Consider the following 26,871-nt stretch of genomic DNA (forward strand, 5'->3'; position numbering starts at 1 on the left):
GACCCACTCCCCACAGCCCTGTGCCGGGTGCCCCTTTGTGCACCCCCTTGTCAGCTTCCTTTTGTGTGCTGTCTCCCTCCATTAGATTGTAAACTCCTTGAGGGTAGGGATTGTCTTTCTTTTTTCTTATTTTTATCCCCAGTGCTGCTTGACCCATAGTAGGTGTTTAATAAATGTTTATTTATTAGATTGAATTACTAAGGAAAAGCAAATTGACACAAAAATTAAATACAAGATATTTTTTCCAAGTTTGGAAAGTGAACACAATATAAATGTGAAGTAATTTGGTGGAGAAAGGGCACTAGCAACTGTGGGGATCAGGAGAAGAAGGAAGGAAACAATCATTGAGCACCTACTATGTGCCAGGCATCGTGCCAAGCACTTCCTAATGGAGGTGGCCTTTGACCTAAACCTCAAGGGAAGCTAGGACTCTCTGATGAGATGTATACCAGGCATGGGCTTAGGGGCCAAGCCTGGACAAAGGTATGGAGATGGGAGTTGGAGCCAGTATATGTTAAATATATAACAAGCCTGGAATGAATGATAGGCTGAAGGCAGATTGCATTATAGAGAGGCTTAATGGAAGGACAAGTGTCCCAAGAATCCACACAGGTGAAGGCTACCTCAGGAAGCAGTGGGCTCCCCTCACTAAGGGTCTTCACTCAAAGGCTGCATGACCATTTTGTAGTGACTCTGTGGAGCTTTTTTGTTCAAGAAAGTACTGATCTCTTTGACTTCTGAGGTTCTTTCCAGCTCTGAAATTCTGTAATCCAACAGTCTGCTTACATTAAGACTCAGTGGTCCCACCTGTGGAAGAGCTCTTGCCAACCCATCTACTTTCCTTTGGAGATAAAAAAGGGATTGCGTGAATGCCCTCACAGGGTGAAGGAATTACAAAGCGCTTACTTCGAGGTTGATGCTTTCCCACATCACACAATCACAGAATCTCAGAAACAGACAGGATCCCAGTGGCCAACCAGCCCGATGCAGCCCTGCCAAGAATCCTCAGTGCAACACACCTGGGAAGTGCTCATCCAAACTTTGCTGGGATACCTCCAGTGTGCAGGGAGCTCACTACTTCCCAAGGCAGACAATTCTAAATTTGGACACTGACCCATTCATTCAACAAGACACCTGCTATGTGCCAGCTACCCCATTAGGCAATGAGGAACCAAATGCAAAAAACAGGCTGGAGTCAGAGGACCTGAGTTCAATTCCCACGTCTGAGGTTTACTGCCGTTGTGACACTAGGGAAGTCAGTTTACCACTGTAGGCCTCAATGTCCTTATCTGTCAAACCAGGGGATTGAACTATTTGGTTTCTGAGGTCCCTTTCAGATCCAAATCTACGTTCCTGCTTTCATTCTACTGTGGGAAAACAAGAGACACTCAAAGTAATTGTTAGGAAGCTATTCCTTCCACTCAGACAAAATCTTCCTCTGTACAACTTGGTAGTGACCTTGGCTAACTTGAGTGTGTAACCTCGGGTATCCTCTGGCCAGAGTGAGCCTGGAGAGCTGACAGACACATTCACAGATCCCACTGAGCTGTGACATGCCCCGAGCATGCTACTGTTAATGGATGAGAAATTAAAACCAAATTATAAAGTGTAAAGCTGAGGGAGGTGGGGGCAAGGCTTCTATGAGCAAGAATCTGAGTGGTCACAGCTCCAGGAAACAGCTCTGTTTGCCTGGGGAATTGTTGGGAAGAGAAATGTACCAGAAGCCCCAGGCAAGGACGGGAGGGGATGAGGAATCTGTGCTCAGGTGGAAAACCACGTGTCCTGTTAACTGGAGATAAGAATCTGATCAACCAGCAACAAGTATTTATTCAATCCCTACTGTTTATACCATCCCAGTCCCAGGGAGGCCAGGTGCAAAGAAGGAGAAAGTACAGTCATAAGCGAAAACTATGAAAATATTAAAAACAAACTTACGCAAAAGCTTTGAATGCAACAGAATATTTGCACAGCCCTTTATTTTAAGCTAAGAACAATGTTAGGAATTGAGGAGACAGGAAGTCTGCACAAATGTGGCCCAGGGCTATACCCTGGGAGGGTCAGGGCCCTGAGTCATTGCTTGGGTAAGGGGGGAGGGGAAAGGAAGGTGCCAATTTGGGCCAAATCTGGCTCTCTACCCCTCCCCCTTTAAACATTTTCATCTGGAGGAATTTAGGCTAAAAATGCAGCCTGATAGAGTTGAAAAATGACTGTGCTTTAATTGAAGAATCACAGAGATCAGGGGCAGCTCGGTGGGGCAGTGGATAGAGCACCAGCCCTGAAGTCAGGAGGACCTGAGTTCAAATCCAGCCTCAGATCAAACACTTGATGTTTACTAGCTGTGTGACCCTGGGCAAGTCACTTAACCCCAATTGCCAAAGGCGGGGAAAAAAAGAATCACAGAAGTGGCTGAGTCCAGCCATAACTAAATGAAAGACCCCTCTCCAGTACATTCCCAACACATGGTCATCCGTGCTTTGCTTTATAGACCTCTCCCTGCCAAGGCAGCCCATTCACCTATGGGAGTGCTCCCTTGTGGACTTAAGAGTAGTAGCTCTGACTATAATTGGACTCCATCCTCAGCTCTGCTATTTACTGTCTACATGACATTAAGCAAGTTGTCATTTCCTCTCCTCTGGCCAAGGGTGTGTCGATAAAAGTTTAACAACCAGGCCCTCTCCAGGGAAGAAAATGGAGGCACCCACACTTTGAAGTTTAATTGCATTATCAACACTTTCTTAAATGTGGACAGTAGACTTCAGAAAGTCTCGATTCTAGACAAGCAATAAATTAGGCTTCATTTGTAGTGATTTCTGAGGAGTAAATGCTCACGCTGAAAACTGAACAATCTAAGCCTGTTGGAACTGGCTCCAGCACACTCTTGCCTCTGGGTTTCAGGCTTTGTGCCTGTGAAATGAAGGGACTGGACCAAATGACCTTGTAGCATGCTACAAAGCCTGGCTCTGAAGTCTGAGAAGCTGGGTTCAGACCTTGAGCAAGTCATTGTCAACCATTCCCCAACCCTTTCCCTTCCCCCATCCCAGGCCTTAGTTTCCTCATCTGCAAAAGGAAGGGATTGGACTGAATGGCCTCTAAGGTCTCTTCTAACACTAAATCTGGGATCCTATGATCCTTTCAACTCTAAATTCTGTGGCCAATCAGCAAGCAATTATTAAGCTCCCACTAAGTACCTAGTGTGGCCAGCTAGATGGCGCCATCATGCATAGAGTACCATGTTTGGAGTCCGAAAGACTCATCTTCGTGAGTTCAAATCCCACTTCAGACACTTACTAGCTGTGTCACCTCATCCTGTTTGCCTCAGTTTCCTCATCTGTAAAAGGAGCTGGAGAAGGAAATGGCACACCATTTCTGGACCCTTGCCAAGAAAACCCCAAGTGGGGTCACAAAGAGTTGTACACGACTGAAATGGCTCAACAACAACAAGTATCTGGTGCTGGGAAGACAAAGACCAAAGCTAACTAGCCCCTGCCCTCGAGGAGTTTACATTCTACTGGGGAGTACAATCTATTCACAATACATACCAAAGAGATACAAAATAGTTTTTTCGTAGGGGTGAAAGATTAACAACTTGGGCAAGCAGGAAAGGTGTCTTGAAGGACTCGGCACTAAGCGGAAGAGTTGAGGAGGGAGGGAATTCCAAGCAGGGGGAACAGCCAGGACAAAAACCCAGAGGCTGGAGGTGAGATTCCATGCTCTGAGAACAAGTAGAACTATTTGGCTGGAAAGAGAGTAAATAAGGGAGAATCACATAAAATCAGTCTGGAAAACAGGCCAAGGGCAGATGGTGGAGGGTTTGTCACCAAAGGATCACAGATAGAGAGCCGGAAGACACCTTAGGAGTTCATTGAACGTAACCTCATTTTATAGAGGAGGAAGCTTGGACGCTAAGAAGTTAAGCTCTGACTTGCCCACAGTCGAATAGTGTCTGAGGCAGGATTTGAACCCAGGCTTTCCTGATTCTAAGTCTAATGCCCTGCCCACTATGAAGAATTTGCATTCCTTCAGAATGGCATTAGAGAGCCCCTGAAGCTTCTTCAGCAAGGGGTTAACAGGATGACTTAGAAACCATGAAGGTCATGCAGGCTTTTAGAGAAGGGAGAAACCTAAGGCTGAGAGACCAATATAGAGGCTGTTGCAATAATCTAGGCAAGAGATGGTGAGATCAGAATGAGGAAGGTTGTAATGTGTATAGAAAGAAAGCTACAGATACAAGAACTATTGTGGAAGTGAAATCAGCAAGACTTGGCAACCGGAGGAGTGAGGGAGAGGGAAACACGGATGATTCCTAGGTTGCAAATCTGGGTCTGGAAGAATGGAGGAGTTTTAGATGGAAAAGGGAAGAGATGGGTGGGTTCATGGAGAAAGGATTCTGTTTTGTTCGTGTTCATTTGGAACGCTTCTGGCAATCCATTGGGAAGATGTCCATCAAGTTGTTGGAGATTTAGGACTGGAACTTGGGAGGGAACTGAAAGCTGGATATGTGGATTTGGGAGGTGCCTGAATGATGAGGAGAGTTGAATCCATGGGAGCTGATGGGGAGAGAGGAGAGAAGACACATTCCTGGAGTCCACCAATGCATAGGGGTTTGGGGCATGGGCAATGACCTTGCAAAGGAGAGTGAGAAGGAAAGTTCAGACAGGTAGGAAGAAAACCATAACAGAAGGTCAGCCATGAAGAGGGTCTGGTCATCAGGGTCAGAAGCTAGATAGAAGCCGAGGAGACTGAGAAAAAGCCTTTGGCTTTAGCAATAATGACATCACTGGTTTACCCCTCAGAGAGCAATTTTGGTTGAGGAGTGGAAATAGAAGCCAGATTGCAAGGAGCTGAGAAATAGGAAGTGAGAGAGGGTGAATAGAAGCCACAAAGGTGGATGGCTTTTTCTAGGATCACAGAACCATTGATTTAGAGTTGGAAGGGACCTTAGAAGTCATCTAGTCACACTTCATTTTACATTTGAGGAAACTGAGACCCAGAGTAATCCAATGACTTGTCTAAGCTCATAGAGGTAGTCAATAGCAAAGGCAGAATTCAAACCCATGCCCTCTGTCTCTAAATCCAATACTCCAGCTGGCTGTGAAGGGAAGAGTTAATTAAGTAGGATGGCAGCTGGAAGGGATCCAGGTTCAAGGGAAGCTATTCAGCAGGATGGAGGAGACCTGGGAGTAGTCTTGGGCAGTAGGGAAGGAGCCATGGATAAGGAGAGATTGGAAATTCTGAAGGGAGCAGGGACAAAGAAGGATGGAAGGGACAAGGTAGAGGAAGAAAAGAGAAATGATGGGATCAAAGGCACAAGTAAACAAACTGCCATTGGTAAGAAGGATCACACCTTCCCCGGAGACTGAAGCAAAGAGAGAATGGGGACATAGTGAGGGTCTGGAATTGGGGAGAGGAGGGAACCCCCAGTGGATGGCCCCAATCTTTTCAGTGAAGCCAAGATCCTCTGCTAATAAGCAGGTGGGAGAAGGGGGTGGAGAAGGCTTGGGAACAGAGAAGATTTAGGAGGTTTCTAGCAGCTCAAAATCCTGGCTGTCCTTGAAGTTCAAGCAGTCTTGGCAGGAGAGCTGGGGAGACAGGAGTTAAGTGTCTGGCCTCTTCCTTCTTTCCCTCCAGCTACCTTCTGAGTCACCAGCCACCAACCCCTAATTCTCGAAAATTGCACAATCTAGGCATTCGTCTTTCTTTAATGAAGGATCATGGCTTTAGATGAAGAAGGACCTTAGAGACAATCAAAGGTAACTTTTCTAAAGTGCAGGTCTAATCATGTCACTCATTCACCCTCATTAAACTCCAATGGCTTCCTATTACATCTGGGATCAAATATAAACTCATTCATTGGTCATTCAAAACTCTTCACAACCTGGCCAAAACTACCTTTCCAGGCTGCCCCCCAACCTTCCTTATTCTATGGTCCAGCCAAACTGTTTCTCATACAGATTTGCTGTTCTTCACACATTTCCCTCCTCCACGTCTTTGCACTGGCTGTTTCCCCTGCCTGGTATGTCGTCCCCCAATCTTGAATTCCTAGTTTTATTCAGTATTCAACTAAAGAGTCACCTCCTACACAAGGCTGTACCTGATTCCACTTCCCAACGATTAATGCCCCCAATTACATTGTATCTATTTTGTATATATCTATATCTGTATCTATCTATATGTTTTCTCTTTGGGTTCGATTGTAAACTCCTGGGACTGTTTCATTATAGTCTTTTTTCCCCAGTATCTAGCTCAGTGCCTGGCATATAGTAGGCACTTAATAATTGCTTGTTGAAGGTTTTGTTTTTTTTTTCCCCTGGGAGAGGGTTGAAAAGAAGAAAAATAGATGTTTGGTCACTGGAAACAAATAATTTTAAAAATGCTTGCTGATTGATAAAATCCAAGTTCCTTATTTTTCAGAGTTGGAAACTGAGGCCCAGAGAGGCAAGAAGATGCAAAGGAAATATAAGGCAGAAATCCTGTCCTTCCTTGTTTTACGATCTAACAGAGGGGGCAGAACCATTACACATGTCAAATGAAGAAACAAGCTGTTTGCAGTTAAGGGAGCAAAGATTCGAACCCAGGTCCTGGGCCTTCGGATCCAGCACCCTCCAGGGCCTGTTGCTTGGTGCCTTCTTTGCCTCAGCCCTAGGCCCACACTGGATCAGAAGGTTGTGTTCCCTCTTTACTCCTGAAGAGCCCTTCAGCCTTCCCCGAATCACACTTACTTGCACAGTCCTTGACCCACACCCGGACTCAGGCTCCCACAATGGAAAGAAACATTAGGGAACTCTGAGTCAGAGCTCAGTCATTGTCAATGATTGACTGATGAGAGTAGAAGATTCCTCCATCTGAGGGTCATTTTCTGGTCCCCCAGTTTCCCGTTTCCATCAGCATGAGTCAAATTGACCTTCCGTAGAAGCTTCCCCTTGAAAGTGTCGGCAGAGTCTTTGTTGATAGCTCTGATGTATCACCCCCCCCCCCATGCTCAAACACCTTCCATGGCTCCCTATTACCTCTAAGATAAGATGTGCGCATCTGTTTGGCAGTTAAAGCCTTTCTTGACCAGACTCCAGCCCCTGTGGCAGCATCACAGTAGAGGCCGGCCTCGAAGCCTCTTCAGTCCGCCCTCTGCAACCTCCCGACAGGGTCCCCTGGGCAAGTTACTTAACCTTTCAGTGTTCTAAGTAACTCTCTAAGCCAATAGTTCTCAAAGTGTAGCCCAGGGACCTCTGGGATTCCCCAAGACCCTTTCAGGGGATCCATGAGGTCAAAACTATTTACCTAATGATAGTAAGATATTCTAACTTCTAATATGGTAACTATTAATAGATAGAATCCACATAAACAAAAAAAAAGTTATTTAGGGTCCTCAATCATATTTAAAGGTATAAAGGGGTCCTGAGGACATAAAAATTTGAGGAATATTGCTGAGTCAGCAAATTGCACACACCATGCCAACCTGTATTGGTAGAAGGTGCTTCCTCACCAAGCAGTTCCTTATACCAGAAGAACAATAGGGCCAGTAGTTCCCCCACCCACAACCAGACTCTGTGGTAACTTTCCAATCTTTTTTCCTACTTCTCCCCCAAGTGCCCTCTATATTCCAGGGAAATTGGCCTTTTCTCTGACATTCCATCTGCCTCTGTCCATCCCTTTGCAAAGACCAGCCTCCATGCCCAGAATGTTCTCCCTCCTCACCTCTACCCAGAGCATCACTCAAAACACACACACCAGCCCCCTCCTCCATGAGCTCTTTGCTGATGCCCCCTCTACCCACCCTCAGCACCCAAGGGCAGCTAGGTGGTGCAGTGGATAGAGCTCGGGTCCCAGAGTCAGGAAGACCTGAGTTCAAATATGGCCTCAGACACTTACTAGCTCTGTGACCCTGGGCAAGTCACTTTACCCTGTTTGCCTCAGTTTCCTCATTTGTAAAATGAGCTGGAAAAAGAAATGGAAAACCACTCTAGTATCTCTGCGCAAAAAAACTGAAATGGAGTCACAGAGAGTCAGACATGACTGAATAGCAAATTCACCCTGAAATTTCTTTGTGTTTACTTTCTATATTTTTATTTGCTGATATATATGCATTTCATGTTTACTCCTATGTGCATCACATTATTTTTCCCTTAGTACAATGTAAGCTTTATGACAGCAGGACTGAGCCATTTTTTCTTTGCAGCCTCGCCCTTGGCACATAATTGAGGATTTATAAATGCTGATTGACTTGAATTAAATGGAACTGACCTAACTCTTGACTATTTCCCATCAATGCCTAAGTATTTTAAGAATCATAGATTTCAGGGCAGCTAGGTGGTGCTAGCTAAGATAGATGGTGCTTAGAGCTAGATAGAGCTGTGGCTCTATTGAGTCAGGAGGACCTGAGTTCAAATTGGGTCTCAGACATCTGGCACTTACTAGCTGTGTGACCCTGGGCAAGTCACTTAACCCCAATTGCCTCACCAAAAAGCAAAAGAAAAAAAAAAGAATCCTAGATTTCACTGACCTAGGTTACCTTTCTGTGATATAGCTCCTACATCCTGCTACAGCTTGTAAGATGGTCTTTAAGAGCTACTGTGGCCAACAATGTCATGTCCCTGAAGCCAACATGGTAATAAGTGTCTCTGGACTTACTCAATTGATCTTTGGATCACAAACAGTTCATTTATCTCTGGGTCAAAGCCCATTCATTACACATTAGGTAGCTCTAATCATTAAAAAGTTTTTCCTTGCATCAAGCATCAATTTGTTGTTGTTCAGTCTTTATAGATGTGTCCAACTCTTCATGACCCCATTTGGTGTTTTCTTGGCAGAAATACTGGAGCGGTTTGCCATTTCCTTCTCCAGCTCATTTTACAGATGAGGAAACTGAGGCAAACAAGGTTAAGTGATTTGCTCAGCTAGTAAGTGTCTGAGGTCAGATTTGAACTCAGGAAGATAAGTCTTCCTGACTCTAGGCTCTATACACTGTGGCGCCACGTAGCTGCTCAAGTCTCAATTTGCCTTTCTGCAACTTCCATCCCCCCTCAGTCTCCTCATTAGTAAAACAGAATTATAAAGTATCCTGATGCAAAGGAGTGAGTGCTAGACTTTGAGCCAGAGAACCAGGGAATGAACTCCAAACTCTGCCACTTATCTGAGGCAGAAACTGAACCCAGGCCTCCCAATAAAGCCACATGGTACAGTGGATAGAGCATTGGATTTGGGCTCAGAGGTCCTGGGTTCCAATTCTAACTCTTCCTTTGTGATCCAGGACAATGGCAGCAAAAAATAAGAGATAACATTCATATGGTGCTTTCAAGTTTGCAAAGCAATTGACGTACTATCTCATTTGATCCCCACAATAAAGGAAGACCCCTTGTGAGTTAGGGGTCAGTCCTATCTTTCTGGACTTTATCCAGAAACCCATCATTCTGAAAGATGAAGTCGACTTGGAAACTCACACCTCCTCAGATCATTTCCCTCCCTGGCTTCATAAAGTCATCACATCCTTTGCTTGGGTACCACCTCCCTCCCATCTCCCTTCCTCCCATCTCTTTCAGCTTCTATGTGTTGTTCCCCCCCCACCCCAGTAGACTGTAAGCTCCTGGAGGGTAGGGACTGTCTTATGCCTTTTTTTGGTATCCTAACACTTTGCACAGTGCCTGGCACATAGTAGGTGCTTAATAACTATTTATTGACTCTGATTCTACCCCTATTTTACAAATGAGGAAACTGAGGCTCAGAAAGGTTATAGAACTACAGCATCAAGTGTCTATAGCAAAATTTGAACTTAGGTCTTCCCAACTCAAATTCCCTTGCTCTATCCATTATACCATCACTGCTTCTCTGGTTGAATGACCTCAAATGGACCTTATTTTTCTCCTTTGTAAAACAAAGGAGTTGGATCAAATGATCTCTAATTTCCCTTCCAGCTCTAAATCAACATCCTGGTGAGTTAGAGCTGGAAAGGCTCTTAGAAGTCATCTGGTTCAATTCCATCCTTTAACAGATGAGGAAACAGGTTCACAGATGGTGACTTTTCCCAGGACCATGCAGCCAGAACATTAGCAGAGTTGAGGTTACAACTCCACCCAAATCTAGTGCTACCCTTCCAGGGTGTTGTAGGGACAGGCTTTGGGAAAGTACAAAATGCTATTAAGAATATGAGCCATTGCTATTGTCATTAATAGTATTCTTCGAGTGCAGGGGTAGGAAAGCTGAGGCCACATGTGGCCTTCTAGGTCCTCGGGTGTGACCTTTTGACTGAGTCCAAGTTTTAGAACAAATCCTTTTATTAAGGATATTTGTTCTGTGAAGTTTGGATTCAGTCAAAGGGCCGCACCTGGGGACCTAGGGCCTAAAGGGCCATACAATGGATACAGCGGCCTTGAGGCCGCAGGTTCCCCACCCCTGTTTAGTGTCTTTCCTGAGCTGTTAGGGCCGACTGACCTGGATCTGCATCCAGCTAGCTGAACTGAAGACAGATTTTTCCTCATCCTCACCAGACCTAACATAGGACTCCGTATACCATGGGGGCCACATAATCAGCGTCAACCAGCTAACAAGCTAATTGTATACACATAGGTAAGCATCTGCCTGCTGGATGCCACTTGACCTTGAGCAAGTAACTTTATCTGCAGGGGCAGCTAGGTATCCTCGTGAGCACTAGACCTGGAGTCAGGAAGACCTGAGTTCTAATCCTGCCCCACTTATGCTATTGGCCTCAGCTTCCTCATTGAAAAATGGGGGTAATAAAAGCATTTGCCTCCCAGGGTTGTCGTGAAGATAAAATAAAATAATATTTGTAAAGCATTTCATTCCATAAATGCCAGCTAGCTAGCTCAGTGTCCTCACCTGTAAAAACAAGGGGATTAGAGATGGTCCCTTCCCTCCCTGGCTCTATGATCTTATTATTCTAAGAGCTCCATCATGAAAATACCCAGAATCCAAACAAAGGTAGAGGCTTACTTACCTCTGGGGACTTCATAATGTTCTGGAAGACAGTATAGGCAATGATTGAACTTGATCCTATAATGCTGGCAGAAAAGAAGAAAGCAGCCATGCATTAATCATGACTCAGTTTAAAGGCACTGGTCACTCAGTTCCAGAGGACTAAGGAAGAAACACATTTTCACCTGAGTGAAAAAGGTGGAGGCCTACAGGGACAGAATGTTGTATACACTCTCAGATGTGGGCACTGTACGGTTAGATTTCCGTGACTGTTTTTCTTTGTTATAGGAGAGGATTCTAAGTGGTGGTGAGGCTGCATCAGGTGAGTCTATAAACCCCAAAAGACATTAATAAAGATTTTGGTTAAAAGGAAGCTAATTAAAAACAGACTAGGTGACCGTGTTTGGCCATCAAGTTTGACATTAAGGAGGTTTTGCAGGAAATGACTAGAGCACTGAATTTAGAGCCAAAAAGACCTGGATTCGAATCCCACTTCAGACACTTAAGTAGCTGTGTGCCCTTGGGCAAGTCACTGCTAGGTTGCTCCTCTTTAAAACAATAGGGGTTGGACAAGACCCTTCTCTGTTGTTCTAGATCTATGACACTCCGCTCCTATAATTCAACTTATTAACTAGCTTAATCTGTCTGCCTCAGTTTCCTCATCTGTAAAAGGGGAATGATAATAATTGCAACACCCTCCCAGGATTGTTGCGAGGCAGACATAAGTCAAATAGGTCCACACACCTTAAAGTGCTATAAACATCTCAGTTAACATCAACCATTTCATTTGGAGGGAGGAAAGTCTCAACTCGGTAGCATCGCACTTTAGTTTCAAGATGTCATTAGGGGAGAGGGCACTGGAGCACCCTGAAGGGAAGAACATTACAACTCTGCAGAAAAAAGACAAAAGAAGCCAGGGTCGGCGGCTGCTCATGCCCGCCCTTCCTTGGCCAGGTGAAACGGACGTACCTGAGAGTAGCCATGACAAACTGTATCCATTGTATGGCAGAAAAAATCTGGGGAGGGAGAAAAGAGGAGAAACATGAAAGTGAGATTTTCAGTGAAAAAAAAAATCTGAAAGCAGGAAGGGTCTTCGAGATTTTCTACTCCAACCTCTTCATTTTACAGATAGAGAAACTGAGGCTCAAGGAGGTCATGGGGCACAGATCTGGAGCTGGAAGAGACTTTAGAGCCCACAGAGAACAACCACCCATGTTACAGATGAGGAAACTGAGGGGGATGGGTAAAGGCTTCTGGTAGAACATGGTCCTTGATTTGGTTCTTTAAAACTCCAAGAAAATGAAAACTCAATAGGAGAAGGGATGGGGATGAGAAGAAGGGGAGCAGAACAGAGGTGTGGAGAAACAGCTGCTGAGGCCGGGGCTTCACCTCCTATCCCAGAGCCCAGAGAGCCCTAAAGCTAGAGGGGTGAAAGAGCCAGTCTGGGGCCTGGACTGCCTGATTGCTTCAGAACGCTCAAACTCCTGCATCGTCTTCAGGGAGCCATTTGTGCCTATGAGATCGGGAGGGAAACGGGAAGAATAGAGAAACAGAAGGAAAGGGAAAAGAGAGGCATGAGTGAGAAAATAAATAGCAGGTAAAGGGAAAAGAGAGGAAGAGGAATGACAGAGACAGAGATGGGGAGGAAAGTGAGTGAGACAGAGGAGAGACAGAGGTACAGGGAGGCAGAGAAAAGGAGGGTGAAGGAGAGAGAGAGAGAGAGAGAGAGAGAGAGAGGGGGAGAAGAGTGAGAAAGATAGAGGACAGACAGAGAGGGAGATAGAGGAGGGAGGGAAGTAAAGGAAGAGACAGACAGATGAGAAAAAAGCAGACGGGAGAGAGACAGAGAGGAATAGGAGAGAGACAGATGGGGAGGAGAGTAAGAAAGATAGAGGAGGGAGACAGACAGAGCGATAGACAGACAGAAACAGGAGACAGACAGAGAAAGACACAGAGAGAGACAGAGACCCAAGAGAGAGACAGACAGACAGACAGAGACACAGAAGAGAGGAGAGGAGGCAAGGGGAGGGGAGGAGAGAAAGGAAAATTAAAGAAAGGAAAGAAACATGAGAGCTTTAACATGAGAAATGAAAAAGAATGGTGAGGAGGGGGCTATGTGGGGCTGAGACACTCGATAGAGTTCAATTGCATAGTACTAGAGCGAGGAGGGAGAATAGAAAAATGGAGAAAAATAGCAAATAGAGGGAAGAAGAAGGAGGGAGTGCCTAGGGATGAGGCGCAGAGGACAGGAAGGAAAGGGGGCAGGAAAAAAAGAGGGCTAGCCCTTCCCTGAGGGTCCCCGGGGTGTCCTCACCGAGTGCCATTTGTCTTCCAGGTAACTGGCCTCAGACGGGAGGGCCATGGGGCCCGGCTCCCAGTGATCCCCACAGAAGTTTGCCTGACTCTGAATCCTACAGCCTCTGCCAGATGACTCCTCCCCTAGTCCAGCCCCGGAGAGCTCCTCCCCTGCCCATCCAGCCAGGCTTCTTGAGGTCAAGGAGGGAGTGTGGAGGAAGGCGAAGGAAGGAAGCCCAGGTAAACCCATTTCCTCCTTCACTTGAGTTCTGATTTCATTGACCCACAGAATTGTTATGGGCCCTAGAGATTAGGCAGTCCAACAGCCTTCACTGCACAGATGAGGAGACTGAGGTCTCCTAGGTTCTCTGAGGGCAGGGACATTTGAATCTTTGCATCCCTGTCCCAGGGCACAATGCCTTGCAAGGCCTTTAGCAAATGCTTGTTGGGATAGACTGGATTGGACTCTAGGAAGGAGCCTAGGAGAGGCAGTGTTGCCCAACAGATAGTGTCCGTTACACTGCCCTCTAACATTACCAGGTGCGTGACCACTGAGCTAAGCTCTTGTGTGGTAGAATGGGCATCTTGCTTTCTTACTGTTCCTCACACATGATTGTCCATCCACACTCTTACACCCCATGCCTGGAATGCATTCCCACCTTACTTCCACCTCTTACAAGCCTTTAAAAATTCTGCCCAGGTGCCATCTTCTGCATGAAAATATTGCTGAGCCACCCAATTGCCCCTCGCCCCCCAAATTAACATGTTAATTAGCTGGCCTCAAAGCCAGGAAGACATGGGTTTGAATCTCAACTCTGACAGATCCCATGTGACCTGACTCTCTGTCTCAGTGCCCTAGGCAACTCTGTTAAGATTAAAAACTGCAGAGAAGGTGCTAACTTGCAATGGTCTGATATTCTTTAGAGGACTTCCTTATACCAATGAAATCATAGTGATCATCCTATGCAGAGGCAGCTGAATGGTTCAGTGGATGGCACCTGGGACCAGGTAAACCTGAGTTTGGATCCTTGCCAGCTTGCTATCTGTGTGACCTTTGGCAGGTCATCTAACTACTTTTGGCCTCAGTTTCCTCTTCTGTAAAACAGGGATAACAATAGCATATGCCCCTGGTCAAGACACTTCACCTTTGTCTGCCTCAGTTTCCTCATCTGTAAAACAGGGATAACAATAGCATATGCCCCTGGTCAAGACACTTCACCTTTGTCTGCCTCAGTTTCCTCAACTGTAAAAAGGGGATTAAAATAGCACCTACTTCCCAGGGTTGTTATGAGAATCAAATGAGATAATATTCATAAAGAACCTAGTACAGTGACCGGTACATGGTAGACGCTTAATAAATTATTGTTTCTTTCCTTTCTTCCTTCCATGACCAAACTGAATGAAATCCAGATTTTTTTTTTGGCCTGGCATTCAAGGCCCTCTGTGATTAGCTCCTCTGATCCTCCTTTCGGTCATCATCTTCATGCTTTTCAGATAAAACCAAGCTGGACCATTCTGCTCCCCAAATGCATCCTGGGATTTCCTGCCTCTCTTCCTCCGCCTTGAATACCCTCCCTCCCCACTTGCTCCTCCTTCTGTTGGCGACTCTGCCACTCAGCCAGGCTCTGGTATCTGATCTCATGCTATGTTTAACCCTTCGAGCTCTCTCCCCTGGCATGGCTAATTGGCCTCCAAATCCCGAGGCTCCGTTTCCAGCAGTTTCTCTTGGCTTGGGTCTCGCCTCTCTGTTCTCATTGCCATCACTTTAGCTTAGGTGCCCATCACTCCCCGGGACGGTGGAAAGAAGGATGGAGTCGGAAGACCTCAGTTCGATCCCTAACTCCACTGCTGACTTCCTGGGGGTTTTGGGGGCAAGTCAGTTAACTGCCCTAGACTAGACCCCTTTCCTTCCATCTAAAACGAGGGGGATGGACTGGCTGGCCTTCCATCTCTAAATCTGTGATCTTAAAATCCTACTGACTAGGACTCCTCCTCCCATGGACACACAACACGTCTCCCCTCTTCCTTCTACTGTGTGTGCTCTTCGTACCAGAATCTTCTTCCTTATGCATTGCTCAGTTCATTTCCTGACTCTGCTCAAGCATCTTCCATGGCTCCCCATTACCTAACCAACAAAGTTCAAACTACTCTGCTTGTCACTGTTTCTGCAATCAAATACTCCCCTACTTCTCCAACCTTATCTTCTTCTCATTCCCTATAGATTCCTAGAGTTGATTCCAACAAGTAGCATTTACATAGCATTTTAAGATTTGAGGAGCATTTTACAAATATTATCTCATTTGATCCTCACAACAACCCCGAGAGGCAGATGCTTTTATTATTCCCATTCTGCAGATGAGGAAACCGAGGAAGGCAGCAGTTAAGTGACTTGATTGTTGTTGCTTAGTCATTCTAGCCGTGTCCAACTCTTTCTGACCCAATTTGGGGTTTTCTTAGCAGAAACCTGGAGTTGCCATTTTATTCTCCAGCTCATTTTACAGATGAGGAAACTGAGGCAAATAGGGTGAAGTGACTTGTCCAGGGTCACACAGCTAGTAAGTGACTGAGGCCAGATTTGAACTCGGGAAGATGAGTCTTCCTGACTCCAGGCCTGGTGCTCTGTGCACTGTGGTGCCACCTAGCGGTCAAGTGACTTGGGTGACACACTTATATAAGTGTCTGGAGCAGCATTTGAACTCAGGCTTTACCAACACCAGGCTGAACCCACTAGCCACACTTAAATAGGCTCATCTTATGCTTTTGATCGCTCTCTTTTCCCTGTCCCTCGAATGTCCTCCCTTCCCTTCCCCACCTGTTGAATTTCTGAATTTAGATTTACTAAATGGGCCAAACTCTGGGGATTCAAAAGCAAATGCAGCGGGGCAGGTAGGTGGTGCAGTGGACAGAGCACCAGCCCTGGAGTCAGGAGGACCTGAGTTCATAATCCGGCCTCGGACACATGACACTTACTAGCTGTGTGACCCTAGGCAAGTCACTTAACCCCAGTGTGACCCTAGGCAAGTCATTTAACCCCAATTGCCTCAACAAAAAAAAGCAAAAAAAAAAAAAGAATTATTAAGGGGCAGCTAAATGGCGTAGTGAATAGAGCACCAGCCCTTGGGTCAGAAGGACCTGAGTTCAAATCTGGCCTCAGACCCATACATTTACTAGCTGTGGGACTCTGGGCAAGTCACTTAACCCCAATTGCTTCAGCAAAAAAAAAAAAAAAAAAAGCAAATGCAAAACAGCGTCTGCCCTCAAGGAGTTTACCCTCTAATGGCATGAGCATTTACTATTCTAACAGGAGAGAGACAACACGAAGGTACAGACAGAGGAGAAGGAAGGAAAGTCCAGAGGAGGGAACGCCAGCAGCTGGGAGCCCACGGAAGGAGCTCCTGGAGGAGGTGCCTCTTGGGCTGAAGGAAGCCAGGAAAACCAGGCGGCAGAGCTGAGGAGGGAGGGCATCCCAGGCAGGAGCAGGGGGGGAACAGCCAGTACAAAGGCATGGAGATGGAAGATGGCGTACCCCATTTGAAGAACAACCAGTAGGCCACTGTACTTGGATTGCAGAGCACATGGAAAGGAAGAAGGCATAAGAAGACTGGGAAAGTAGGAGGCGAACAGGTTTTGTGGTGCAGTGAAAAGAATTCCACATATAGAATCAAGAGTGCTAGGTGCGAATGATGCTACGAGCTGCTCACGAGCTATATAATACTGGGCAAACCACTTCATTTCTCTGAGCCTCAGTTTTCCCATATGTAAAAAGGGGATGAAAAATACTTGGCAAATACTACCAAGTTGTTTTCAGTATAGCGTCCTGCTGAGCTTAATTTCCCCAGACTCCCATGAACATTTAAAGGTTGGGTCCCCAAACAGTAGTAGACTACATCTTCCCTCAGGGCTCTTGGGGTAACTCTAAGGGTTTGAGGACTTTCTAGTATCAAGGCAGCTAAGTGGCTCACTGGATAGAGCACTACGCCTGAAGTTAAAATGCCCTGAGTTCAAATCTGGCCTCAGACGCTTCCTATCTGTGTGACCCTGAGCAAATCACTTCATCTGTCTGCCTCACTTTCATCAACTATAAAATGGGGATCATAATAGCACCTACTTTCCAAAGTTGTTATGAGGACCAAATGGGAGAATATTTGTAAAAGTGTCCGGTACATAGTAGGTGTTCTATAAATGCTTCCTCCTTTCCCTTATTCTCTATTGCTGCACACAAGACCCCATCTGATATACTCCCCATTGGTTTTCAATTAGCCAGTCAGATTTATTAGCTTTTAGAAAGGGGTATTTACCACTTCTAGGGCTGTATTCCAAAGAGATGATAAAAACAAGAAAAGGACCCACATGTACTAAAATATTTATAGCAACTCTTTCTGTGGTGGCAAAGAATTGGAAATTGAGAGGATGCCCATCAATTAGGAAATGGCTGAGCAAGTTGTGGTATATGAATGTAATGGAATACTATTGTGCTATAAGAAATGATGAGCAGGCAGACTTCAGAAAAACCTGGAAAGACTTGTATGGACTGATGCTGAGTGAAGTAAGCAGAACCAGGAGAACGTTGCACACAGTAACAGCCACACTGTGCGATGACAGACTTTGATAAACTTAGCTCTTCTCAGCAATGCAAGGATCTAAGACATATCCAAAGGTCTCATGATGGAAAATGCTATCCACATCCAGAGAAAGAACTATGGAGTCTGAATGCAGATCAAAGCATCCTGTTTTCACTTTTTTTGTTGTTTTTTTCTGTCTCTTGGTTTTTTCCTTTTGTTCTGATTCTTCTTTCACAACATGACTAATATGGAAATATGTTTAATATGATTATATATGTATAGTATATATCAGATTCCATGCCATCTTAGGGTGGGGAGGGAGAAAAAAATTTGGAATTCAAAATCTTATAAAAGCGAATGTTGAAAACTAAAAAAAACTAAATACATCGATTTTATTGACAAAAATAAAAGATAACAAAAATAAAAAAAGAAAGGGGTATTTACTAAGCAAGCATAGCAAAAGCAATTGTCACAGAAATATCCCCCCAAACCAGGGCACTCTCTCCCCTTGCACACCCAAGGTCTCTGTTGGAGGTAGACTGAAATGTAGGCAGCCACAAAGGTAAAGTCACAGCTTCAGATTACTTGGGTGTAGCTTCCTGCCAGGCTCTAAGGGGCAGTTTCCTTACAGAATCCCAGACTCGCCTTTTCTGAGTGTATCTGGTTGTTTTTAGGGCACCTCTCGGATCCTGGTACAGATGCCACTGCCATCCGCCATTGCTGCTTCAGGGGGGACCCTGCTACTGAAGCCAAAGGGAATTCCAAATCTTCCCACCCTCCCAAGTTCACTTGGTCAGTGGGGTGGGGTTGGGAGGGGTGTGTGTAACATTCCTTCCGGGCTCACCCCTCCTCCACTTTGCCGCCCTATGGAACAGGCACAAGGCAGGGGCTTTCTCCTCAAGACCCCTCTCCTCATGCCTGACTGCCTTCCTGCCAGAATCCCTTCTCTGATACAGACACAGACCCAAAGATGCGCATCATCCTTTCAACCAATCTCAATGGCCCTTATGCTTTCATCCAATGGGCTCAGAGAGGAGGCAGGCCTCCCAAGTTTTATACCTTTGATTAGTCCGTAGAAATAGCTAAGCCCTTCTCACGTTTGGTTTATGCTTTTGATAGACTGATTCCACAGAGATGTGCAGGCCTTCCTTCCCTCTTGTATATTGATTGAAGTGGTGATGGGGGGGGACAGGAAAGGCATTTAAGGTTAATAGTATAACACACACACACACACACACACACACACACACACACACACTCCTTACATAAGGGAAGCGTTTTTCAAACCTAGAAACATTACATAAAATGTAAATTACAACTCTCGAGATCATGGACCTAGAGATGGAAGACATTGGAGAGGTCATTAAGTCCAACTCCATCGTTTTAAAGAGGAGGAAACGGAGGTACAGAGTAAGCAAATGAGACCAGAAGTCACAAAATCCCAGAAATTGACAGTCGGACGGCACCTCAGTGGTCATCTAGAACAATCCAGCTTCCAATGGAATCCTCACTACGATATACTCAACACGTGGTCATTTGGCCTTTGCTTAGGAGCACCGTTAAGAGCAAGATGAGATTTCGTTGTTGTTCAGTTATTTAACTACGTCTGGCTCTTCATGACCCCATTTGGGTTTTCTCGGCAAAGACATTGGAGTGGTTTGCCATTTCCTTCTCCAGCTCATTTTACAGATGAGGAAACTGAGGCAGAGTTAAGTGACTTGCCCAGGGCCACACAGCTAGGAAGTGTCTGAGGCCAGATTTGAACTCAGGAAGATGAGTCTTCCTGACTCTAGGTCCAATATTCTATTCACTGCTTCATCTAGACTTTAGAAGCCATCAAATCCAATCTCTCCATTTTACAGATGAGAAAAGCAAGGCCAGAAGTACTCTGGTTCCAGATCCAGCTCTACCGTGCCAACTGTTTGTGAGGGAAGTAGATAGAGGGCTAGACTTAGAATCAAGAAGACCAGAGTTCAAGTGTGCGACATTTAACGCTGCCAAGTTCTTTGACCCCCAGACAACTCCTTCAGACTTACCTACCAATCACAGAGCTCTTGCCATGGTGGAAAGAGTAGAGGAAGTTCTCACCTCATACTATTCTATGCTTATTTACATGGGGATCATATTCCACTCTTGGACTGCACCCCGAGAGGCCTTGCCCTCTAAGGTGTGGCTCCTAAATGTCTGCTGCACTGAATTCAACAGAAAAAGAGAATCAAATGAGAGATTTGTAAAGTGCTTATCATATGGCTGACACATAGTAGGTGCTACATAAATGTTAGCTATTATTATTTCTATTATCATTATTGTTCACGGAATACTGAGCTGGAAAGATCTAAGGGGTTATCTAATCCAGTCTCCTTACTTTACAGCCAAGGAAACTGAGGCCGAGCTAGGGCAAGGGACTTACACCAGGTCACACAGGTAGCAGAGCCCAAACGCAAACCCATTTCTCCTGATAGCTTCCAGTGTGTTTTCAGCTATACTACACACAATACTAGGTGAGGAAAACTGGAGTGGGGGGAAAAGGAGTCCTAAAAGTTCACGATAGAGGTGAAGTTCCTGAGTCAGAAATCCACACTGAAAGAGCTCACGTGAGGCCCCTTATCAGGTCCACAATAAGGGTAACAGTGCTAATGACCCTCACCAACTGATAAAAAATGCCTTCAGACAAAGGACTCTTGTCCCTGCCAAGAACAGTCTCAAATTGTCCAAGGAGTGGCCAGGCCAGGACAGTCTACGGCAGCCCATGTTTTCGGCTGCGAAATCAGCTAGAGTTTGAGAACTTTTCTCTGTAGTCCCAGCCCCTCTCCAAGGTGGCTGTGGTGGCTTTCCTGTCTGTCAGCACTGGGGGCCCACATTTCTACATAATCTCCCACAGGGTCTATGTTTTCACCCGATTTGCAGATCCCGCCTTCCCCTCCCACTAGGACTGGCCAGGGGCAGGACTGTAAGGTTGGAAAAGAGCATTGCCCAGATACTGTTCCTTCTGAGTGGGCAGAAGAAGCAGTGGATTTGACAGCAGAGAACCTGCGACAGAACCCAAAGACTGCCCTTTACTGGGTGACCTTAGGTAGGTCTCCTTCCCTCTCTTGGCCTCAGTTTTCACCTCTGTAAAGTGATGATGACAGTCAGCAAGGTGGCACAGCAGATACAGCGTGGATCTGAGAATTAGGAAGACCTGAGTTCAAATCTGGCCTCAGACACTGACTAGCTGTGTGACCCCGGGCAAGTCACCTAACCCTGTTTGCCTTAGTTTCCTCATCTGTAAAATGAGCTAGAGAAGGGAATGGCAAAACACTCCAGGATTTCTGCCAAGAAAACCCCAAACAGGGTCACGGAGAATCGAACATGACTGAAAAGTGACCCAACAACACGGTGACGTTGGACTTCAGGGTCTCTTTCGTCCCAGCTCCAAATCTTAGGATCTTTTCTGACCTCCAAACAGTATTGCCCTCAGGATCATTCATTCAGAGCTAGAAGGACCATCTAATACAACCTTGTCTTTTTATAAACAAGGAAATAAAGCCCAAAGAAGTTGTGACTTGCCCAGGGTCATACAGCTAATAAGTAGTCAAGGAAGGATTTGAACTCGGGATTTTATCAGCTGTCACCCTTCCTGTCTCACTCACTGCCTTTGCACACTCTCTCCAGGAGGCTGGGAATAGATAACTCTGCTTCACCTCCTTCTAGCCAGCATTGAATACTATCAACTACCACGTTCTCCTCTCTAGGTTTTCACAGCCCTGTTCTCTCTTGTTTATCTCCTTTGTGGATTCTCTAAGAATGTCTGCTTGTCATTTCATTGTTATTTAGTCAACTCTTCTGACCCCATTTGGGATTTTCTTGGCAGAGATACATTTCCTTCTCCAGCTCATTTTACAGATGAGGAAACTGAGGCAAACAAGGTGAAGTGACTTGCCCAGGGTCCCACAGCTAGTGAGTGTCTGAAGCTGGATTTGAACTCAGGTCCTCCTGGCTGCAGACCTAGAGCTCTATGCACTGTACCACAGACCTTTTATTTTACTCTTCCTTAATTGATTATCGATCCTACTCTCCACAATGGCTGTTCCACACTTTCTCAAGTCCCCCACACCTTCCCCTCCCCAATATTCCAACTGGAGATTTTGCTTGGCGCTATAGCTAGAAAATCATTCACAGAGCTTCCTCTTTTCCCCTCCTCCACATCTCGCGACTCCTTGACGTCATCTCCCACTATTTCCTCCTTTCTCTAGTTTCAGAAGACGTAGCCCTTCTGCACATGTGATCTCCTCCCATCCCATCTCCGACAGATGGCTTTCCGTATGTCACTAATATTCAGTCTCCATCTGCTTGTTCTTGCCCTATGCCTACGAACAGCCCCAAGTCTCTCTTACCTTATGCAGCGAGCTTAACTTAGGATATAGGAGCCACAGGGCGTGAGGGTTCATGGTGAACCATGTTGAAGCTCTGGGCCTGTGACTGATGCAGGAGGTGGCATTTTAGTGACAACAACAAACACATATATAGCACCTACCATGTGCCAGGCACTGTGCTAAGTGCTTTACAATTATGATCTCATTTGATCCTCACAAGCACCCTGGGAGATAGATGCTGTTATTATCTTCATTTTTACAGATGAGGAAACTGAGGCAAATAGAGGTTGACTTGCCCAGGGGCACACAGCTAGTAAGTATCTGAGGCCAGATTTGAACTCAGGTCTTCCTGACTACAGGCGCAATGCTCTACCCACTGTGCCACCTAGCTGTTCTGGTATGATGTGACAAACCCAGAGGGGTCCCTTGTTCCTCCCCTGCCCCTTTACAGCAGCAGGATATGAATGCCACATCAGTTAAAGAGTCAGCTTCAAAAAGTGGGAAGGAAGGGCATCTAGTAATGCCAGATCTCAAACTATGCTACAAAGCTGTAATCATCAACGCAATTGGGTACTGAGTAAGAAATAGAGAGGTCAATCAGTGGGACAGATTAGGCATATAGTAACACAGTGTTTGATAAACCCAAAGATTCCACCTATTGGTCCAAGAACTCACCATTCAACAAAAACTGTTGGGAAAACTGGAAAGTGGTCTGGCAGAAACTAGGTATAGACCAACAATTCACACCATACACTAAGACAACTTCCAAATGGGTATGTGACTTAGACAAAAGCCTGGCATCATAACAAATGAAGCGAGCAAGGAAGAAATTACTGGACATCTCTGCATAGGGGAAGAGTTCATGACCAAGTAAGAGGTAGAGAGGATCAAAGAAGGTTTGCTTTTGCTTATATAAAATTAAAAAGGTTTTGCACAAATGAAACCAATTCAGCTAAAGTTAGAAGGTAAGGAGGTATATGGGGGAAAAAAATCTTTGCAGCAAGTTTCTCTGATAAAGGTCTCGTTTCTAAGATATATGGGGAACTGAACCAAATTTATCAGAACAAGAACTATTTCCCACTTGACCCCAAGCGATAAATGACCAAAGGATATGAGTAGGCACTTTTCGGAGGAAGAAATCCAAGCGATCAATAACCATACGAAAATACTCAGTCACAAGTAGAAAAGTGCAGCTTAAAAAACAACTCTGAGGTTTCACCTCACACCCAGGCACCTGCGCTAAGTGCCGTATCATCCTGGCGTAAAGGCACTTGGCGGCATCCCATGGACCAGAGTCCATCTGGAATCAAGTTAAGCCGGTAAAGAGTTGAGAAGTCAGTGCCTAGTGCCAGGATCCTCATTTGGAGAGGGCAGACCCTACCTTGAGCCAAGATTCCTGCTGCAGACTGGAGCTGTCTGGAGAATGTCTGTGCATGCTCAAGTCCTCATGAAGACGGCATGGGATGAACACGCTGTGTGTCTTTTGTCTACTTATACATGTACACCTTGTCACCCCTGTTAGCATGTAAACTTTTGAGGACAAAGTCTGTTTTGCTTTTCTCTTTGTACTTAGTAGGGGCTTGTTTATTAACTACATGGATCAACTGATTCTCTGTGGCCAGCATCAAGTAAAAGTGATTTCTCCCTCCTCACATTTCTCAAGTCCTTTCCCTGGATCCCTCCTTTGTATGAATCTCATTCTACTTTGCTAAAAGTTATTTGTCTTCCCTCCAAATAGACTACACGTCCCTGGACTCTTGCTTGGATCAAAGGATAAAAAGGCTGGAAGGGACTGCAGAGACCTTTGAATACAATCCTCTCATTTTACAGGTGAGGAAACTGAGGCTGTGACTTGCCCTGGGGTCACACAGTTTATCAACATCTGAGGCAGGATTTGTACACAGGTCTTCCAGAGGAAGGCTGACTCTCTATCCACTCTACCACCCTGCCTCTCACTTTGTCCATAATAGGCAGATAAGAAATACTTATTGTATATGCCTATACATATGCGTTTATTTAATGAAATGGTATGGCAAGTCCGGAGACCCGATGGAGTTGGAGTCAGGGCATCAGGGTTGGAATCCCGCCTCAGACATTTGACTGTGTGACCCTGGATAAGTGATTTCATTTATCTCTGATTTTTGCTTTCATCTGAAAATGGTGATAGTGATTCTCCCACAACCTACTTCCCAGAAGAAATTTTTCAGCCCTCAAAGTTGTCCTGAAGTACAGGCCAGCAAGCATCCATTCAGTGCCAGCTGACTGCCAAGCACTGTGCTGACCACCAGGGATGCAGTGGCAAAAATGAAGCCATGCCCGACCTCCGGGAACTCCTGAAGGGCAGGGTACTGGTTCATTTTCATGGGGTATCCGAAGCACCCAGCACACTAGGTGTTTGCATGGCACACAGTAGGGCTTATTATGTTGATATCATTTATATGATTTGTTATATTTAACAAGTATGCTTGTTAAATGGATGAACAGCTAATATTACATGATTATATGCAATATATGAAAATGTATGTGACATGTAAGTATATAGAATTATATACAATGTATTATATTTACTAGCATTTACATAGTACTTTAGAGTTTGCAAAGCACTTTACAAACATCATCTTATTTGATCCTCACAACGACCCTGGGAGGTAGGTCCTATTAATAATGATAATAATAATAATCGCTTACATTTATATGCGGTCTATTCTAGGCATTATGTTTAAGAACTTTGCAATCATTATCTGATTTGATCCCCACAACAATCCTGGAAAGTAGGTGCTACTGTTTTCCCCTTTTACAGATGAGGAAACTGAGGCCAGCAGTGGCTGAATGACGTGCCCAGGGTTACACAGCTAAAAAGTGTCTCAGGTTGGATTTAAACTTAGCTTTTTTGTAACTCAAAATAAAATAATGAATGTTAAAAATTCTTTAATAATGATAAATAACTGAGGTCTTCTTCCTGACTCCAGGCCGCTAGCTCTATCCACAGCACCATATAGCTACCTTGAATGAATGAATGAATAATAGACTCTCTGTTGGGAGCTGTTCAGAGCTGAATGTCATTCGCCCATTCAAAATACATACTTATTGCATTAAATTATAGCCTGGGCTGAACCAGGCCTGCTGTGGCAGAAGCAGCTTTTCTTCTAGGTCAGAATGAAGACAGGCCAGAGCTCACAGCAGCCCCAGGAGAGGCCGGTCTCGCTCTAGAGTCCAAGCACGGGGATCCAGATCTCGGCCACCTAATACCAGTGTGACCTTGGTCACGACCCCTTGGCCTCTGTAGGCTCCGAGTCCTTCTCTGCAAAACGAAGGGGCTGGACTTAGGCCCGCCCAGCTCTTCCTAACAGTGTGGGTGACTGTGCGTATGTGTAAGGGGGGGAGGGCCGGACCCTCTGGCTGGGACTCCGCCCCCCACCCTCTCCCGGCTGCTCCCCCCCCCCCCGTCCCGTCCCCCCCGGTTGCCCCCCCCCCCACCCCCCCCCGCCCTTCTAGGCCTGTCCCCCCCCCCCCTCCAGGCTGCTCCTCCCACCCGCCCCCCACCTCACCCCACCCCACCCCAGCCTCTCCAGACTGCTCCTCCCACCCCTCCCCCTCCCTCTCCCGGGCGCTCCTCCTCCCTCTCCCCCTCCCCCCACCGCTCCCCTCCCTCGGGTCCGGGGCTGGGCCAGCGGCGGGCGGCCGATCCTCCCCCTCCGGGGCGGGGGCGGGAGCGCCACATGACCCTCCCCGCCTCCCGCGGCCAGGCGTCTGCGGCTCGGGCAGGCTGGTGCAGGCGGCCGGGGGGCGCGATGGCTGCGGCGGGGGCCGGCGGCGGGACCCCCCTTTCCCCGCGGGCGCTGCAGCTGCTGCTGGCGCTGCTGCTGCTGCTGGGCGCCCCGCCGGGCGGCCGCGGCTTGCACACCAAAGGCGCGCTGCCTCTGGACACCATCACCTTCTACAAGGTAGGCGCCGAGGCCCGGGGGAGGCCGGGGACGGCGGGCGGGGCGAGGGGCACGGTGGGGTCATGGGGGCGGAGGCCGGCGCCGGCCGCTCCGCTCCGTTTGGTTTTAGTCCGGGCCAAAGGCCGCCGCTCGCGGAGCTTCCCAGGGGGCGGTGCCACACGTGGGGGCCAATCCCCGGGGGACAAGTGGGAGCCGCAGCCCGAGCCCCAGGGCCGCGCCTGCGCGCCTGCGCCCCCGTCCGGCCGCCCCCCCCCCGGACCCCCGCGGCGGGGCGGGCCGAGGTTCGGGGAGGGGGGCAGGGGAGTGGAGCCCAGGAGGTCTTGGGGGAGGGCTGGGGGTCTCTGGTGGGATGCCCCCCCCCCGCCTTCACGCAAGACGTGGGGGGAGGTGTCTAGTAAAGCCCCTACTCAGTGCCCGGCCCCCACCCCCGGGGCTGCTCTGGGGTCCCTGGAGCCCCCTCCCCTGCTCTTAACTCAGCCGAGGCTCCCAAGCCCAGGACCCCTCCCCCTCCCGGACCAGTCCACCGCCTTTGTTAATTGCAGACTGGCCCCTGGGGAGGGCACGTGCTCTGTGTGCTTAGGGCCCAGTGTGAATCCCACCTCTGCCACTTAGCCCAGTTCTAACGTCTTAGAACAGGGAATGTCAGAGCTGGGAGGGGCCTTAGAACAGGGGATGGCAGAGCTGGGAGGGGCCTGAGAACAGGGGATGGCAGAGCTGGGAGGGCCCCCAGAACAGGGGATGGCAGAGCTGGGAGGGGCCTGAGAACAGGAGATGGCAGAGCTGGGAGGGCCC

The 26,871-nt window shown here is 46.9% G+C and overlaps 2 protein-coding genes and 1 long non-coding RNA gene across 7 annotated transcripts in view; 2 read left to right on the top strand and 1 right to left on the bottom strand.

Moving 5' to 3' along the window:
• The window catches only part of TMEM116 (transmembrane protein 116), a 46,655-nt gene extending 33,311 nt beyond the window's left edge, over positions 1-13,344 (bottom strand). For 3 of the 5 annotated variants that reach the window (XM_027861900.1, XM_027861891.1, XM_027861883.1), the window contains exons 1-3: positions 13,238-13,344; positions 11,893-11,939; positions 10,946-11,009 (exon numbers count right to left, since the gene is read on the bottom strand). In XM_027861900.1, coding sequence (XP_027717701.1) covers positions 10,946-11,009; positions 11,893-11,939; positions 13,238-13,285 — 159 coding nt within the window. In that variant the 5' untranslated portion in view covers positions 13,286-13,344. The remainder of the gene's footprint in view (positions 1-10,945; positions 11,010-11,892; positions 11,940-13,237) is intronic. The other 2 variants (XM_027861918.1, XM_027861909.1) reach the window with 2 other exon arrangements.
• Positions 13,345-23,500: 10,156 nt separating this feature from the next.
• On the top strand, positions 23,501-25,564 carry LOC114043062. The gene is made up of 4 exons (XR_003569057.1): positions 23,501-23,609; positions 23,874-23,965; positions 24,936-25,003; positions 25,286-25,564. It is a non-coding gene; the product is annotated as an uncharacterized LOC114043062 (long non-coding RNA).
• Positions 25,565-25,926: 362 nt separating this feature from the next.
• Positions 25,927-26,871, top strand: part of ERP29 (endoplasmic reticulum protein 29) — a 3,800-nt gene continuing 2,855 nt past the window's right edge. Inside the window, exon 1 of the mRNA XM_027865618.1 lies at positions 25,927-26,079. Coding sequence (XP_027721419.1) covers positions 25,927-26,079 — 153 coding nt within the window. The remainder of the gene's footprint in view (positions 26,080-26,871) is intronic.

Source organism: Vombatus ursinus, unplaced genomic scaffold (assembly GCF_900497805.2).
Source record: "Vombatus ursinus unplaced genomic scaffold, bare-nosed wombat genome assembly UNPS02001287.1, whole genome shotgun sequence".
In the NCBI taxonomy this organism is placed as follows: Eukaryota; Metazoa; Chordata; class Mammalia; order Diprotodontia; family Vombatidae; genus Vombatus; species Vombatus ursinus.